Source organism: Medicago truncatula, chromosome 1, assembly GCF_003473485.1.
Source record: "Medicago truncatula cultivar Jemalong A17 chromosome 1, MtrunA17r5.0-ANR, whole genome shotgun sequence".
Taxonomy (NCBI): Eukaryota; Viridiplantae; Streptophyta; class Magnoliopsida; order Fabales; family Fabaceae; genus Medicago; species Medicago truncatula.
In genome coordinates this window covers 33,217,186-33,233,489 of record NC_053042.1, presented here as the reverse complement: position 1 = coordinate 33,233,489, position 16,304 = coordinate 33,217,186, and the positions used below count along the sequence as shown (strand labels likewise).

At 33.7% G+C, this 16,304-nt stretch overlaps 1 protein-coding gene and 1 long non-coding RNA gene across 2 annotated transcripts; both read left to right on the top strand.

Annotated features, from left to right (window-relative positions):
* Window positions 1-3,691: 3,691 nt before the first annotated feature.
* On the top strand, window positions 3,692-7,587 carry LOC11429736 (uncharacterized). Its single transcript, XR_003010284.1, has 3 exons — window positions 3,692-3,939; window positions 4,109-4,180; window positions 6,330-7,587. It is a non-coding gene; the product is annotated as an uncharacterized lncRNA (long non-coding RNA).
* A 3,933-nt stretch (window positions 7,588-11,520) lies between these two features.
* On the top strand, window positions 11,521-12,575 carry LOC120578275 (hrp65 protein-like). Its single transcript, XM_039830919.1, has 2 exons — window positions 11,521-12,406; window positions 12,520-12,575. Exons 1-2 carry the CDS (start codon window positions 11,521-11,523, stop codon window positions 12,573-12,575), a joined length of 942 nt encoding a protein of 313 aa, XP_039686853.1.
* The last annotated feature ends 3,729 nt before the right edge of the window (window positions 12,576-16,304 follow it).

Genomic DNA, 16,304 nt, shown 5'->3' with positions numbered 1-16,304 from the left:
ATTCATCTTGTTATTTGTATTTAGTCTTACCTGTCATAAACTATTAGTTTGAAATATTAATCTTATAACTATTTGAGTTCTCTCTATTGAACTCACCTTCATCTAGTTAATTAAGGTATGCTTCTTAGTACCAACACCAAGAAGCGTGACATAAATAATTATTTAGTGGGGCCAAAATTGTGTTAAGTCTAAATATGATATGCTCTATTTTTATAAGTTACAAATGCATGCATGCATACACGCACGCACGCATGTGCGTGCTCTCATACACAAGTTTTAATATCTCAATAATTTGTTACTTCGGAAAGGGGAATGATATTTGAACAACTATGTGGAACAACTTATGTGACAATTTCTTTTCTCTCTTTTCATTGGTCAAAATCGATGGAGAGAGAGAAAGGAAGAGGGAGGATAAGAGTATAATGTGACTATGAGAGAGAAAGTTGTCATAAAGTAGTTGTACAAATATCATTTCTCCTTCTTAAAATACTGGATCTCGTGCGATCACACATATTATAACATATCAATTATGAAATATAACAATATCAATTCAATTATTGCATGACACATCAATTTCAATGACACTGATTTAATTTCAAATATTATAATATATTTATATGATACATGGTTTAATTTCGATCTTTTTAACAGGGACAAAGACCTCGTATGACATTCGCAGTCTTTATGAAGATATTTGTTTTGAGTCTGCTGGAGTAATTGTTAATATGTAAATATGGTTTCCGTTTTTACAGTAACAGTAATTATTTTTCAAAACATCGAATATTCTGGGTGATTATGTCTATGTTTAATTTTCAGGCCGGTTATAGACCAGAACTTCTATGTCATAGGGATGAAGTATACAAGTGCCACTTTTGCAGCTGCAATGAGCAACATTTTTTTTTGAAGAAAGCTGCAATGAGCAACATAATTCCCGCTCTCAAAAAAAAAAAAAAGATTCCCGCTCTCACATTTGTCTTAGCATGTATACTTCGGTAAGTAATAACAATTTTTTTGGACATTATTTATAATATTAATGTGGGTTTCTTTTGATTTAGACCACCTAGAGTTTGGGTCCAACTTAGACCAGTTGCATCGATGTAGTAAAATTTTAAACTGACGGTTGGGATTGAAAATTTTAAACTGTTATGAGCTATTTCTTTCTACTTGAGAGGATGTTTTTAGGAAGGTAATTGTAAAAACAAATACGCTTAAAATTAATTTAATTATTTTTATTGATCTAACAAAAACTAATTATGAAAATATTGCAGGGTTTTAGGAACGCTGATTATTTGTTTGGTATTGTTCCTTGTGCTTTGGGGGAAAAGCAACGACGATGAAGATGGAGGAGAAGACTTGGAGGGATAATTATGTTAATTTCTTGAACTTTGATTCACTTTGAGTATTTTGTCAACTAGAAATCAAACTTTGGTTTGTCACATTGTGAGAGTATATCATCTATCGCTATAATCAACCACGTTATGAACAACCTTTTTAATATATATATCAAAGTGTGGGACTGTGCGCGCGCGCACGCACGCGCACGTGTGCGTTTTGAAAATAATATTTAATATAGAAATTATTTACCAATTGTTAGAGATCATAAAATAACAAAATAATATTGAAATGATACAAATATAAATTAATTTTTACTTTTACAAATTTTATTTACACACTACCTGTCTTAATATATTTAGAACAACCGACGTCTAATTCGATTGATAGAAATCAGAAGGTAAAAAGAATTTAAGGTTCAAATAACCAATAAAATACCTAACATTGAAATCGAACTTACAACATGAACTATAACTCTTCATTTATTCATCTTTTCGTTAGTTACTATAAACACAGTGGCGTGGCGATACACAACAAATACATAATTGCATTCATCTTTTCGCTAGTTACTATAAAGGCAGTGGCGTGGCGATAGACAACAATTACATAACTGCTTAGTCCATTGTTCATTGCAGCCTTCGTTATAATGTTCATGATGACATATGTTACTTGCAAAAATAACACAGCAATGAATGGCTTTGCTTTTGCAATCAAAGTTTGGTCTTGTCCGTTGGCCATTGTCTTGTTAACGTTTCCCCTCTTTTATGCTACAAGATTAATGAAACAAAATATGAGAAGGTAAATTGGATATTGATGCTTACTAGCATGTTTACCATGCATGGTGTATTTATAGATGGATCATTCAAACCAATCATCCTTGCAAGTAGCAGGGTGAAATTTAAACAGACAAGTTATGGAAAATTGTATTGTAACGTGAAGCAAAAGTAAGCAATCATATTAGGCTATTATTAAAGATGCAAGTGATAGCGAGCATCGTATGTTTTGAGGGTGATAGCCTACAAAAAAGAAAAAGCAAAAAGAAAATGAAGTGTTACTAAAAATTTGCGGCATATCTTTAACTTTAAAACCTAGGCAAATTTTAACAGTAAGTGAGTTATATATATATGAACCATCAAATGAATGATGTTATAATTTATTTTCTCTCATGTCTCTCGGTCCTGTCTCCTATTCCTTTCTTCTACATCCACAACATGAAAACAACATTCACTTTACTTTCTTCAAACCAATAGTAATACACAAACCCCTAAAATTTTTGACCCCAACTAACTGAGCTATGCTCACGTGCATGAGCAAAGCAAGTACGTACACGCGTGCGTGCATGCGACAATTTAATTTCTTTCTATTTTAGCAGGGGACAAAGGCCAAATATGACACTCCCCCGTCTTTATCAAGATATTGGTTTTGAGCTTGCTAGAGTACGTGTTACTTCTTTCTCCCTTTTATTTAGTAATGTAGAAGTTATGAGTCTTAAAAGAACAATTACTATATTAAAATAAAATTTAAAAGATAATTTGTAGATGTAATGTAGAAGTTATTCTTCGTCAAGAAAGTAGTTTACAAGTTATGGGTCTTAATCACTTCTAATTTTTTTCAAGAAGCTAAATAATCACTCATATATATTATCACATAAAAAACTACTTGTAGAAATTAAAAACAAATGATTTTTTTTTAAATAATACTACAATTTTTAAACCACTTGTGCATGTATCAAAAATATTTTTGTACTACGTATTTATGTGATTTCTTGTATATAATAATAATGGTAATGACTATGATGATCACAAATGGCTTTTGAATTTTAATTCCAGGTTTCTAGTTACGATAATGCTTTGTTCTATTTTGGTTAAATTCACATTTGAGCCTATATTAGAATATGGGCTACTTTCATGTTAAATGCATAGTTTGAGCGGTACTACAAGAATATTTGAATTGACTTATTTGAATTTATATACAAAATAAATATTTGCGAGATTAATTGTCAGGCCGGTTATAGATCAAATTGGAAGCAAAACTAGTTCAAGTGGTCACTATATTCATCGAAATGCTCGCCTTTATGAGGAAAATGGTGAAGATTCTTTGCATCTTTTTTTATTCAATGTGCAGGAAGTGTTGATTGTTGGAGTTTCCAAGAAATGGCTTGGAGTTTCAAAGAATCATTTTTTCTGCGCTACCAATTTTTAGTGCAGAACGAGCACCTACTTCTGTGTTTACAATGTGGAGAATTTGGAAGAGTTGGAGCTTGCGCGTGAAACACACCGTTTCATTAAAACTTATATATTATAAGTTTAAAATAAAATAATAATTAAATATTGATAATAAAATAGAACACGGTGGAAGTTTCTACATACATACTTCCTCTTATTCATTTTCTCTTCCATTCCACTTCCCTACTTCCTTCGTTAACCTCTCTATTCCTCACACTTCATCAAAAAAATTCTTTGCAACCATCCAATTTCAACACCAAATCAAATCCCATGAGTTAATTAGGATCTAGACAAAGCTTTTCCCTGATGGTACAAGAGTTCTTGGAAGAATTTTGGGTCCTAAGAGGAGAATAGTACCCACTCTTGGTAATTACTCATTGAGGTATATTTATCAACTTACCCTTCAATTAGTGTATATTTAAGCATGATTAGGTTGTTAGATATTAATTTTAGAGATTAGAGTATATATATTAGAGGATTTAATGGTTTCTATTGTTATTAAGGTTCTAGAATAAACTTCTAAATTTTGATAGAAAACTATTTATGTTTAGATACAATGCCGGACGCTTCACATGCTTCTCCCAGGGTGATTGGAGAGTTCGCTTAGTCGATTCGTCATAACTGTGAGTTGATGACGATCATTATCGCTTATTTTCAATATCGTTATTATTGCTATTTTTATGATTTTATATTTTAAAGTATTTATCAAATTGGGGAACACACCTTTTGAACATTTTTCTCGTCATTGTTATATGATTTCAAAGTCATCAAATTTAATTATACTCAATTTGGATTTATCTATGACTTATTGAGCAAAAGATTTGAAATTGAGGTTTGGTTGCTTATACTATGACATGAGTTTTGAGAAATGAAGAAATACGGTTTTGAGATATGTGTTCTTGGGATTTTCGATATTAATATGTGATCCATTTTGATTTGGATTTTACTTGTGATTTATAAAGTAGAGAATTTGATTGTATGTATTTTCATAGTTGTGTTGAGATCTTGTGAACCGTGGGTTTTGAAATATGCGTTTTTCGAAAGGTTTGATATTAATTTTTACACGATTTGGATTTTGAATTAGATTTGAATTTGGATTTACTTATGATTATAAGTAGTAGATTTTTGGTTGAGTTTTGATGATACATATCTTGAAATAAGTTTCGTTATGTTGTGAAATATGGATTTGGCATTGTGTTTTAAGAATGGTGTTTTGAAAATTACGGTTACAATGACGACGACCTAGGTGCACCTAGTATGTGATTTCAATTAGGTAGAATTACCCCGTTAGATGGAGCCGCCCCTATGGAAAGGCCGCCATTAGGAGGAGAGGGCTATCAATGAGAGGTAAACTCCCTAATTGAAAATGTTTTACACTTTGTTTTGAGTCGAGAGAAAAGAGCTATCCGTTAGATGGAGCCGCCCCATGGAAAGGCCACCATTAGAGGAGAGGGCTATCAACGAGATGGAGCTAGTTCTCGATTCACCATTTGATTATTTTCACCAAAGTTAGATTTTTATACTTTATTTAAAGTTGATTATTTTGATTCCATTTCATTAAGCCCGATTGTTATATTCTATTTGGATTTGATTATCTCGATTCCTTTTCATTATAATCAATTTATATATTTTCTTTAAAGTTGTGGATTTGGTTTCACCTCTTGACGACATTGAAATTTTGTTATAGTCTTATTTGGTTTGATAAAATTACAAAGTTTTATGAATTTTCATGGTACACTTGATTGTGAATTTATTATATTTTTATACGGTTACTAGCCTTGTAAGTCTTGTAAGTTAAAAATTAGATTTGAGAAAAATAAATAATCGTGCCCTTGTGTGTTTCCCTTCTAGTTGGTGGTGGTTGTTGTCTCTCACTAAGGCCCCGTTTGGATAAACAGCTTATATAGATGTTTATAGCATTAGTGCTTATATTATAAGCTCTTATACTTGATAAGCTATTTATGTTTGGATATGTACACTAAAAAGTACTTACATAAATTGAAGTGTTTGGATGTGACATTACATAAGCAATTATCGAAATTTTAAACATTTTTAATTTAACAAAAAAATCAAAGAATTGAACCACAATTATCAAGATTTTTTTTGATAAAATTAATCAAGGCGTAAAAAACAATATTATAACATATTAATTATATATATATATATATATATATATATATATATATATATATATATATAGTATAATCAATATTTGTACTTAAAAAAATATAAATATTCATATAAGACAAAATTAACATTAGAGGTGTAAATAAACATATCATATATATTGATATTAGTGTGCAGTTTGTTACCCAAAAAAGACAAGTTAAATTTGTTTTTTTATTCAGTTTCATTTTGTTACGTAACAAAAAAAAAAAAAATCTTAGTTACGTTTGTTACTTTAGTAAGATAAGTATATAGCAATTTTGTTACTGATGTACCGCCAAAGATAACTAACATTATAATTAAAATATTCCTTCAAAAAAAATTATAATTAAAATATATGTTTTGAAAAAGTGGATCCAGAGAGAATCGAAGGAGGTTACATATTCATAAGCTCCTTGTTAAGCCAGAGGGTAAGCTGAAAATTTAGGCTTATTAAAATATGGCATAAGCAGCTTATGAAACTATGATAAACTATTTTTATTTATTTACCCAAACACCTTTAAAAAGGCTTATGGGAGTAGATAAGCCCACATAAGCTCAAAATAAGTCAATCCAAACGGGGCCTAAGTCCTTGTGACTTACTCTTTTATTTTCTATTTTTTTCAGATTTTCAAGCAGCTAAGTAGAAAGCAGCTAGTAGACTCAAAGTTCAGCTGTGTCACTCTTTTTGGTAGGCTTCTTTGATGGATGTCTCTTTTGTTTATGTATATGTTGAATCAGAGTATCTGCAGCTATTTGGAGTCTAGGAATGTTTTATTTGAGATGTACTAATATGTAAATATGTCTTTTTGATACTCTGGATGAGAATACAGGTTCATAAACAGGATTAAAGTCTTGGAAAATATTCAAAATACAGAGGATGCTCTGTCGAAATTTCAGTGGATATCATTTTAAGTCAAATTGAAAATTGTTTAAATTATAGTTGTCAAGTGTCGTCAATAGGCTTGCCGGACTAGGATGTTCTAGTTCGTGCGCCGGTCACGATCGTGAATTTTGGGTCGTGACAGCGCGTTTGGGAGAAACAAACAGAAACACGCGCATCTCAACTGCTGCAACAGCTGTGGCATGGCAGAAGTAGTGTAGCAGATGCACCTTTGTGAAGAAAACCTGATATGTCGTGCGGAAAATGCAACATAGACTCCTATTTTTCCTTTAATAAAAACCGAGGTAGGTGTTGAGATGTGTGTTAGAAACGAGACTCGGAGTTTTGTGCTTGCTAGGACATAATGGTTCTCACTCGTTTGTTCCATGATACATCATTAATAAAAAAATAAGTTCAAAGAATGAAGGAGTTGATCGTTTTCCAGAAAATGAAACAGATTAGTTTTGTCAAGAATTTTCTTCTCATTGATCTATTTTGGAGGAGTTGATGTTGTCCATAACAAACAATCATCTCAATGATTTCATTCTCTTTTGTTGTTGGCGCTTCTACTGAAAACAATCCATAACAAACAATATTAACCAAGCCTTGTAACCTCTATCTATACACACACACGCAAGGAATAACAATGAGGAAGACATCAAAGCAATATTTGTTCCTATTTGTTTCTAAGTTTCAAACAAGAATGCTTTTCAACCAAGTTTTCGTTAGAGGTTTACAAATTTCTCGTATTGGTGGTTAGAGAAGGGATCGCGCCAACAATAAATGATTATAAACCAACAATCTATGTCCTATTGTACATGATTTTATTAGTATGTTTTATTCTTAGTGAAAGATATTAGTAGTATGTTGTATATAATTAGTATATTTATATTCATCAGACCCTAGTCCAGTCCATTTTGTAAATGCAGTTGTAGAACTTGTTCCTATGTGCTACAGTGTACATGCTTAGCATCAGTTATAAAGATAAGATTTCCCATGTTATCTAAAGCTTCTCTAGTAAATCTTTCTTACAATAATCTCGGATAAAAATTTGCCACAATCGCTGACTTCAATCAAGTCTGTAGCAGTAGAAGTATTTGCTGCTAACAGAAAATTATTAGAGGATTGAACTGAATATAATGAGAAAAAGGACAGGAAAGGACATGACATTTTTTGAAACTACATTGAAACTACCAAGATGTCTACATAGCATATTGAAATTACACAAGGAAGAAGGTTGGCAATAAGTAAACCAATAACTCATGCAAAATTATAGATATCAATAACAAAAATATCCGCAACAATAAGGCCATTACAAAGCTCAACTTATTTGATCAAAGTTTCGATGTCTTCTTTTTAAACACGGCCAAAGTACACAGAAAAACAATTTGTTGAGGTTATTTATTTGTCAGCTTGCCTTGAAGTATGCTCTATAATATAAAATTTCTTCAGAATCATATTCATTTTCCGTCTATGTTGATATGATTGTTGCTCAGCGTAGAGAGAATAAGTATAGACGTCTAGCTCAAGGGTTATGTCAAAGCCATTGGCAAGTGGAAATTAGTTGGCTGCACTAATTTCCAATTTGTGTCGCATGTTTCTCTACTTCTGGGTCATCCAATAACACACAATTTCTGATATCATTAGAGTTAATTGTAAACAATTGCTCATTATTTTGGAGAATCAACTATGACTCCACAACTTTGTATATATACCTTTTCTGTATAACAAGAAAGGCACGGCCAATATTTCTAACATGGTATTGGAGTCAATATTTACATAGTCTAATAGTAACAACAACAAAAATCAAACAAAGAGCAATATTGTAACTACAAACTAAGGGAACAGAATCAAACCCATTTATGATTATTACCAAACAATGCCAACTCATTGATCGGGGCAATTGTTGTCAGGTTCTCGTCCAAATCCCTACTTGTGCTACGAGATACTTATTTCAATCATGTGTAATGTTTTTGGAAAATTATACAATTACAATCAACGACTTTCACTCATCGAAAATGCCTCCCTTTGTGAGGAAAATGGTTAAGATCCTTTGCGTTTTTTTTCTTCCTTTTCCAATGTGCTGGAAATGTTGCTTGTTCATTCTTTAGCAAGGGTTGTCACATCATTAGCCAATGTACTTCTTTTATTGATACATCATCAATAAAAAGATAAGTTCAAAGAGAGAAAGATTTGATGTTGTCCAGAAAACAAAATAGATAAGTTTAGTTTTGTCAAGAATTTTTGTCTGCGACTACTACTAACAAGTCATCTCAAGTTCAAATCCTAAAGCTAGTTAAGTTCAAATGCTCAGAACCTTTGAGGTCTCTAAAGGCCTTAAAAGAATCGATTCAATGGAATAAATGTTCGCAACATGGACTACTAGACTACCACTCCACTTCCATCTCCTTCAATTCTGTTCCAATTTTCAATTTAATTTTGAAAAGCATTGTTACAAGTACTCATCCAACAAACTTGGACAGAATAGCTAACGACCAACCATAAAATAAGTGTCTGTATATTGAAATGTTGTGAGGGAAAACGGAAACACCAAAAAACTTATGAATAGTGCTGCATTATATAAGTTCAACATCTCCAATGACAGGAATATTTTCAAATTACCCCCTTGTAAAAACTAAAAACTCCATCGCCATTTTCTGTGAGATCCTATTACTGTTTATTTCTGCATAAGTGCTTACTATAAAGTTTGTAGCTCTTACTAATTACATTTTCTTTTCTTTCTGTAGTTTATTTACCTGTTAGCCTAAAGAGTGCACAATATTTTAAGCGACTATTACAAAAACCAGATTTTGGGCCACAGTTCGAGCACTTGCACGTGGATAGGAAGTAATAATAGGCTTGCTTCTCTTCACACCAGTTGCTTTCTTGGCATGGTTCCGATTTGTTTGAGTTTCAAACAAGAATGCTTTTGTTCGACCAGAAAAAAACAAGAATGTTTTTCCACCAAGTTTTTCAGTAAAGGTTTACTAATTTAGTATCAATAACTGAGCAACTTTTGCTTCTAATTTCTCTTCCCTAATAAGTAACTTTTGCTTCTAAGTTCCCTAATGAGTACGGATGGACTTATCCACAAGTTTTGTGCAGAATTTGGGCCTATAGGTGGATGCAAACTACCCTATAATATAATATTGGGAGATGGACAGAGGAAACCGACAAAGGCTGCTGCTAGAATATAAAGGTTCAACTTGGAAGACATCACCACCATTCAAAATAAATTCCCCAATTTCAATCTTGAGGACAATGTTGATTTTGGAGACGAGTGGTATTGTTAGGCAAGATGGTACTCAACCTACCGAAACAGTCTTAAGCATTTATTATAGAAAGAGGCTTATGCATACAATACTAGATCACCTTTATATTTAGATAAATATATTTGTAACTAATATTCAAAGGGTTAACCACAGAAATAATTTCTTCAGTCCACTCCAAAGCTAGCGCATATTTATTCTAAGGTACATTATACCAAGCTTGATAAACTGCAAAGAAGGGAGTTAAATTATCACATCTAACATTCTTCTAAAGAATCACAAATTCAACACCAAAAAGTTTGTAGTTCCATTGAAACTGATTGAAGAAGACATTATACCAAACATTACATCTGCCATTAGTTAGAATTGACATTATCTCAGCTTCTAGTTATGAGAGCACATACAGTTACTACTAATGCTTCAATTCACGAAGAAACCGATGTATTAGTCTGCTGCCTTGTTGTTTCGTATTTCTATCCATAATATAACATTGGAAAGAATTTTCTGATTAGCATGTTTGCTGAATTTTCCTCTCTATCAAATTTGATAAGAGTTTGACAATGAGCCAGGAATTTCTAAAAGTACAAGGATTTCCTTCAAGAATTCTTCTATTAATATCATGATTATTTGATATTTTCCATAAAGAATTATATAAATAGTTCACCTTCAATTTCTTCAAACCTTAGGCCTTTGAGATTACACCATATATTTGATAAGTTAGAAGATATGGCTGATGTATTGGTTTTTCTCATGTAACCGCCTATTAGATTGTTATTACATTCCTTCATTCTCACAATAGAACCGTTCACAAACTTACTACAAAATATATTTATATTCATCAGACCCCAGTCCGTTTTGTAAAAGCAGTTGTACAACTTGCTCCTATGTGCTACAGTCTACATGTTTAGTATCTGTTACAAGATATATTGTTGAAGTTATCTAGAATCACTTCTCTCTTCCCCAAAGCTTCTCTAGTAAGTAATTTGCCACAGTCGCTGACTTCATGTTCGAGTTTGTAGCAGTAGAAGAATTTGCTTCTAACAGAAAATTATTAAAGGATTGAACTGAATATAATGAGAGAAAGGACAGGGCATTTTTTTGAAACTACCAAGATGTCTATTGTTAGAAAGTAAATCAAGAAATATCTAGAAGAGTATAGAAGCTTGGAGTTACTCTTTGTCATTAAGAGTTAAAAATATCTATATTATGTAGCACCACCTAGAATAATCTTGTAACCAAAAGAATAATCTAGTGCTGATTGTACACCACCTCTATAGGAATAATCTAGCACCATCCATAGCTAGAAAAATCTAGTAACCGACATTAAGTTTAAGAGCCTATAAAAGGCACATGCTTGTACCATATTGTATCATCAAGACTTCGACAATAAAATTAGTGTGTGTTCAAAGAAATTCTCCATTGTTCTCTTAGTTATAACTTTGTGAGTTTGTGTCCCACTGATATCAAATTGGTATCAGAGCAGGTTAGGTCCTGCAAGTGTCAGTGTCAAAAATAGTCTAAGTGTGTGAGGAACAAAAGAGTTCTCATTGTGTCGAAATTATTGTAAGCATATTCTGAGAAAGATATGTCAAACAATAATTTCAATATCGTTTGGTCCGGTCCTAAATTGAATTCTGAATTAGATTTCAATTATTGGGAATTTATGATGACAACACATCTTAAAGCTCACAACATCTGGAGCTATGTGGAGTCTGGTTTGCAACAAAGAGCTGATGAACTTGCTCGTAGAAGGGACCAGCTGGCACTATCACAAATTCTTCAAGGAATAGATTACTCAATTTTCGGCAAAATAGCAAATGCGAAGACTTCGAAAGAAGCGTGGGATATATTGAAGTTGTCACATAAAGGAGTAGAGAAAGCTCAGAAATCAAAGCTGCAGTCTCTGCGTAGAGAATACGAAAGGTATGAAATGTCCAGTTCTGAAACAGTGGATCAATATTTTACTCGTGTTATAAATCTTGTCAACAAAATGAGAGTGTATGGAGAAGATATTCAAGATAGCAAGGTGGTGGAGAAAATTCTACGCACCATGCCGATGAAATATGAGCATGTGGTGACTACGATATTGGAGTCCCATGATACCGATACCTTGTCGGTAGCAGAGTTACAGGGAAGCATTGAAAGCCATGTCAACCGAATATTGGAGAAGACTGAAAAAGTAAAGGAGGAAGCCTTGAAGAGCCAGGTGAACCTCAACAACGTTGCTGAATCCAGTCAGATGGGTGAAGCCAGAGCTCGTGACAATTTCAACAATGGAGGAAGAGGAAATTTCAGAGGAAGAGGTCGAGGAAGCTTTAGAGGAAGAGGACGTGGCAACTTCAACCAATGGAGAAACAACAATTTCAATCCATCCCATCAAGGAAAAGGTGGAAACAATTTTGGTTCCAATAACCGTGGCAGAGGAAGAGGTTATTACAACCAAGAGAGAACAAATAATGGTTGTTTTAATTGTGGAAAGTATGGGCACAAAGCAGCTGACTGCAGATATAAACATCAAGCAAATATGGCAGAGAATTCATATCAACATTTTGGTGAGTCTTCTCAAAATCAACATAGTTTAATTTTAGCAAGCAATACACTTTCAGAAGAAGAAAATATTTGGTATTTGGACACCGGGTGTAGTAATCACATGTGTGGGAAAAAGGAATTATTTTCTTCTCTGGACGAAACAGTAAAATCTACCGTGAAGTTTGGAAATAATTCAAATATTCCAATTGAGGGGAAAGGCCAAATTGCTATCAGATTGAAAGATGGATCACAAAATTTTATTGGTGATGTTTTCTATGCTCCCGGTCTTCATCATAATCTCTTGAGCATGGGACAGCTGTCTGAGAAAGATTACAACATGCAGATTCACAAAGGCTATTGCACGTTGATTGATGGAAATGGGAGATTCATCACAAAGGTAAAAATGTCTCATAACCGCCTATTCCCTCTAAGAATTCAACATGATCAATTTCCGTGCTTGAGTTCAATAATTCCAAATGATGATTGGTTGTGGCACATGAGATTTGGTCACTTTCATTTTTCTGGATTGAATTATCTGTCACGAAAAGAATATGTTTCTGGTTTGCCTGTTGTGAAAATTCCAAGTGGTGTATGCGAGACATGTCAAATGGGAAAGAAGCATAGAGAATCATTTCCAACCGGAAAGTCTTGGAGCGCAAAGAAACTCTTGGAGATCGTTCATTCAGATTTGTGCTCGGTTGAAATACCAACACCTGGTGGATGCAGGTATTTTATTACTTTCATTGATGATTTTAGCAGAAAGACATGGGTATATTTTCTGAAGCAGAAATCAGAAGCTGTTGATTCCTTCAAGACATTCAAAGCGTTCGTAGAAAAACAAAGTGGTTGTCCAATCAAAGCACTAAGAACAGACAGAGGCCAAGAATACCTCGTCGGCACAGATTTCTTTGAGCAACATGGAATCCAACATCAATTGACAACAAGATATACTCCTCAACAAAATGGAGTAGCTGAAAGGAAGAACAGAACAATCATGGATATGGTGAGATGTATGCTGAAAGCCAAACAAATGCCAAAGGAATTTTGGGCAGAAGCAGTTGCTACTGCAGTTTATATTTTGAACAGATGTCCAACAAAAAGTGTTCAAGAGAAGACTCCCGAAGAAGCATGGAGTGGAAGGAGGCCCTCAATCAGGCACCTCAAAGTTTTTGGATGTATTGCTTATGCTCATGTACCAGATCAAATCAGAAAGAAGTTAGATGATAAAGGCGAGAGATGTATTTTTATTGGCTACTGCTCAAATTCAAAGGCCTATAAGCTTTACAATCCAGAGACCAAGAAGGTGATCATCAGTAGAGATGTGACATTTGATGAAGGAGGAATGTGGAATTGGTCATCAAAGTCACAAAAGGAGCCGATTGTAACTCCAAATGATTATGAAGAGGAAGATGAGCATGTAGATACAACACCTGATGAGCCTGAAACATCGAACAGAGAAAAAAGGAATCGAAGATTACCAGCTCGGCTACAAGACTGTGTTTTGGGTACCGACAATGACCCATCTGATGAAGAGATCATTAACTTTGCTTTGTTTGCAGATTGTGAGCCAGTTACTTTTGAAGAAGCCTCGCGTGATGAAAATTGGATAAAAGCTATGGATGAAGAAATCAATGCAATTGAGAAGAATAAAACATGGGAGCTGACCGAATTACCACCAGACAAGAAGCCAATAGGAGTGAAGTGGGTGTACAAGACAAAGTACAAACCCAGTGGTGAGATTGATCGCTATAAAGCGAGGCTGGTGGCTAAAGGCTACAAACAAAAACCAGGTATTGATTATTTTGAAGTATTTGCTCCTGTTGCAAGATTAGATACAATTCGCATGCTTATTTCACTCTCAGCTCAAAATAACTGGAAAATACATCAAATGGATGTTAAGTCTGCATTTCTTAATGGTACTTTGGAAGAAGAAGTGTATGTTGAGCAGCCTGCAGGATATGTGGTTAGAGGAAAGGAGGATAAAGTATATAGATTGAAGAAAGCATTGTATGGCTTGAAGCAGGCGCCAAGAGCATGGTACAAAAAGATTGATTCTTATTTTATTCAAAACGGCTTTCAGAGATGTCCATTCGAGCACACACTCTACATCAAATTCATTGATCCTGGATATGTTCTTATTGTGTGCCTCTATGTCGATGATCTGATATTCACCGGTAACAATTCAAAGATGATCGCTGAATTCAGGGAGGCTATGATAAGTTATTTTGAAATGACAGATTTGGGCCTGATGTCCTATTTTCTCGGCATTGAAGTCATTCAACAGAAGGATGGAATCTTTATCTCTCAGAAGAAGTATGCAAGTGATATTTTGAAGAAATTCAAGATGGAGCATTCAAAGCCAATTTCCACGCCGGTTGAAGAAAAGTTGAAGCTGACAAGAGAAAGCGATGGTAAAAGGGTAGACTCAACTCATTACAAAAGTTTGATTGGAAGTTTGAGATATTTGACTGCAACAAGGCCAAATATAGTATATGGAGTTGGTTTACTTAGCAGATACATGGAGGATCCGTGTGTTAGTCACTTGCAAGGAGCCAAGAGGATTCTTCGTTATATTAAAGGTACTCTGACCGAAGGAATTTTTTATGGTAATAATAGTGATGTGAAGCTTGTTGGATATACAGATAGTGATTGGGCAGGAGATACAGAAACAAGAAAAAGCACGTCAGGGTACGCATTTCATCTAGGAACCGGTGCAATATCATGGTCTTCGAAGAAACAACCTGTGGTTGCTCTTTCAACAGCAGAAGCAGAATATATAGCAGCAACCAGTTGTGCTACTCAAACAGTGTGGCTGAGAAGAATTTTAGAAGTGATGCATCATGAGCAGAACACTCCTACAAAGATATATTGTGATAACAAGTCAGCAATTGCATTGAGCAAAAATCCAGTTTTTCATGGACGGTCCAAGCATATTGACATCCGGTTTCACAAGATACGAGAGTTAATTGCTGAGAAAGAAGTGGTGATCGAGTACTGTCCCACTGAAGAGCAAATTGCAGATATTTTTACAAAGCCATTGAAGATTGAGTCATTTTACAAATTGAAGAAAATGCTTGGAATGATGAAAGCTTGATTTAAGGGAGGCAATGTTAGAAATTAAATCAAGAAATATCTAGAAGAGTATAGAAGCTTGGAGTTACTCTTTGTCATTAAGAGTTAAAAATATCTATATTATGTAGCACCACCTAGAATAATCTTGTAACCAAAAGAATAATCTAGTGCTGATTGTACACCACCTCTATAGGAATAATCTAGCACCATCCATAGCTAGAAAAATCTAGTAACCGACATTAAGTTTAAGAGCCTATAAAAGGCACATGCTTGTACCATATTGTATCATCAAGACTTCGACAATAAAATTAGTGTGTGTTCAAAGAAATTCTCCATTGTTCTCTTAGTTATAACTTTGTGAGTTTGTGTCCCACTGATATCATCTATAAAGCATAATGAAATTACATAAGGAAGAAGGTTCACAATAAGGAAGAAACTATAGATATTAGAATATAACAAAAATATCAGCAACAATAAGGCCATTACAAAGCTCAACTTCTTTGATCAAAGTTTCAATGTCTTTTTGGCGAACACCGCCAAAGTACGCATAAAAACAATTTGTTGAGGTTATTTATTTGTCAGCCTGCGTTACTGTAGGCTCTATAACATAAAATTGGTTTTAAGTCTATTGTCCTGATTTAAATATTGTTGTATCTAAGAGAATTCACATCAAAATCCGTGAGCACATCATAATAATGCAAGCAACTCTTCTAAGTTTTAAATTTTAATACAGTCAGTGAGGTCTAAAGGAAAGAGCATCTATTTATATGAATTTATCAGTAAGCTTCTTCTCCATCTTATATATATAGACACACATGCATGCATATGTATAATCTTTCCTTTCTGTTA

Excerpts from the sequence above, each read along its gene's own strand:
- LOC120578275 (XM_039830919.1), top strand. The coding sequence starts at position 11,521 with ATGACAACACATCTTAAAGCTCACAACATCTGGAGCTATGTGGAGTCT. Across the intron at positions 12,407-12,519 it reads GAATTCATATCAACATTTTG|GAATTATTTTCTTCTCTGGA; the intron begins GTGAGTCTTCTC and ends TGTGGGAAAAAG.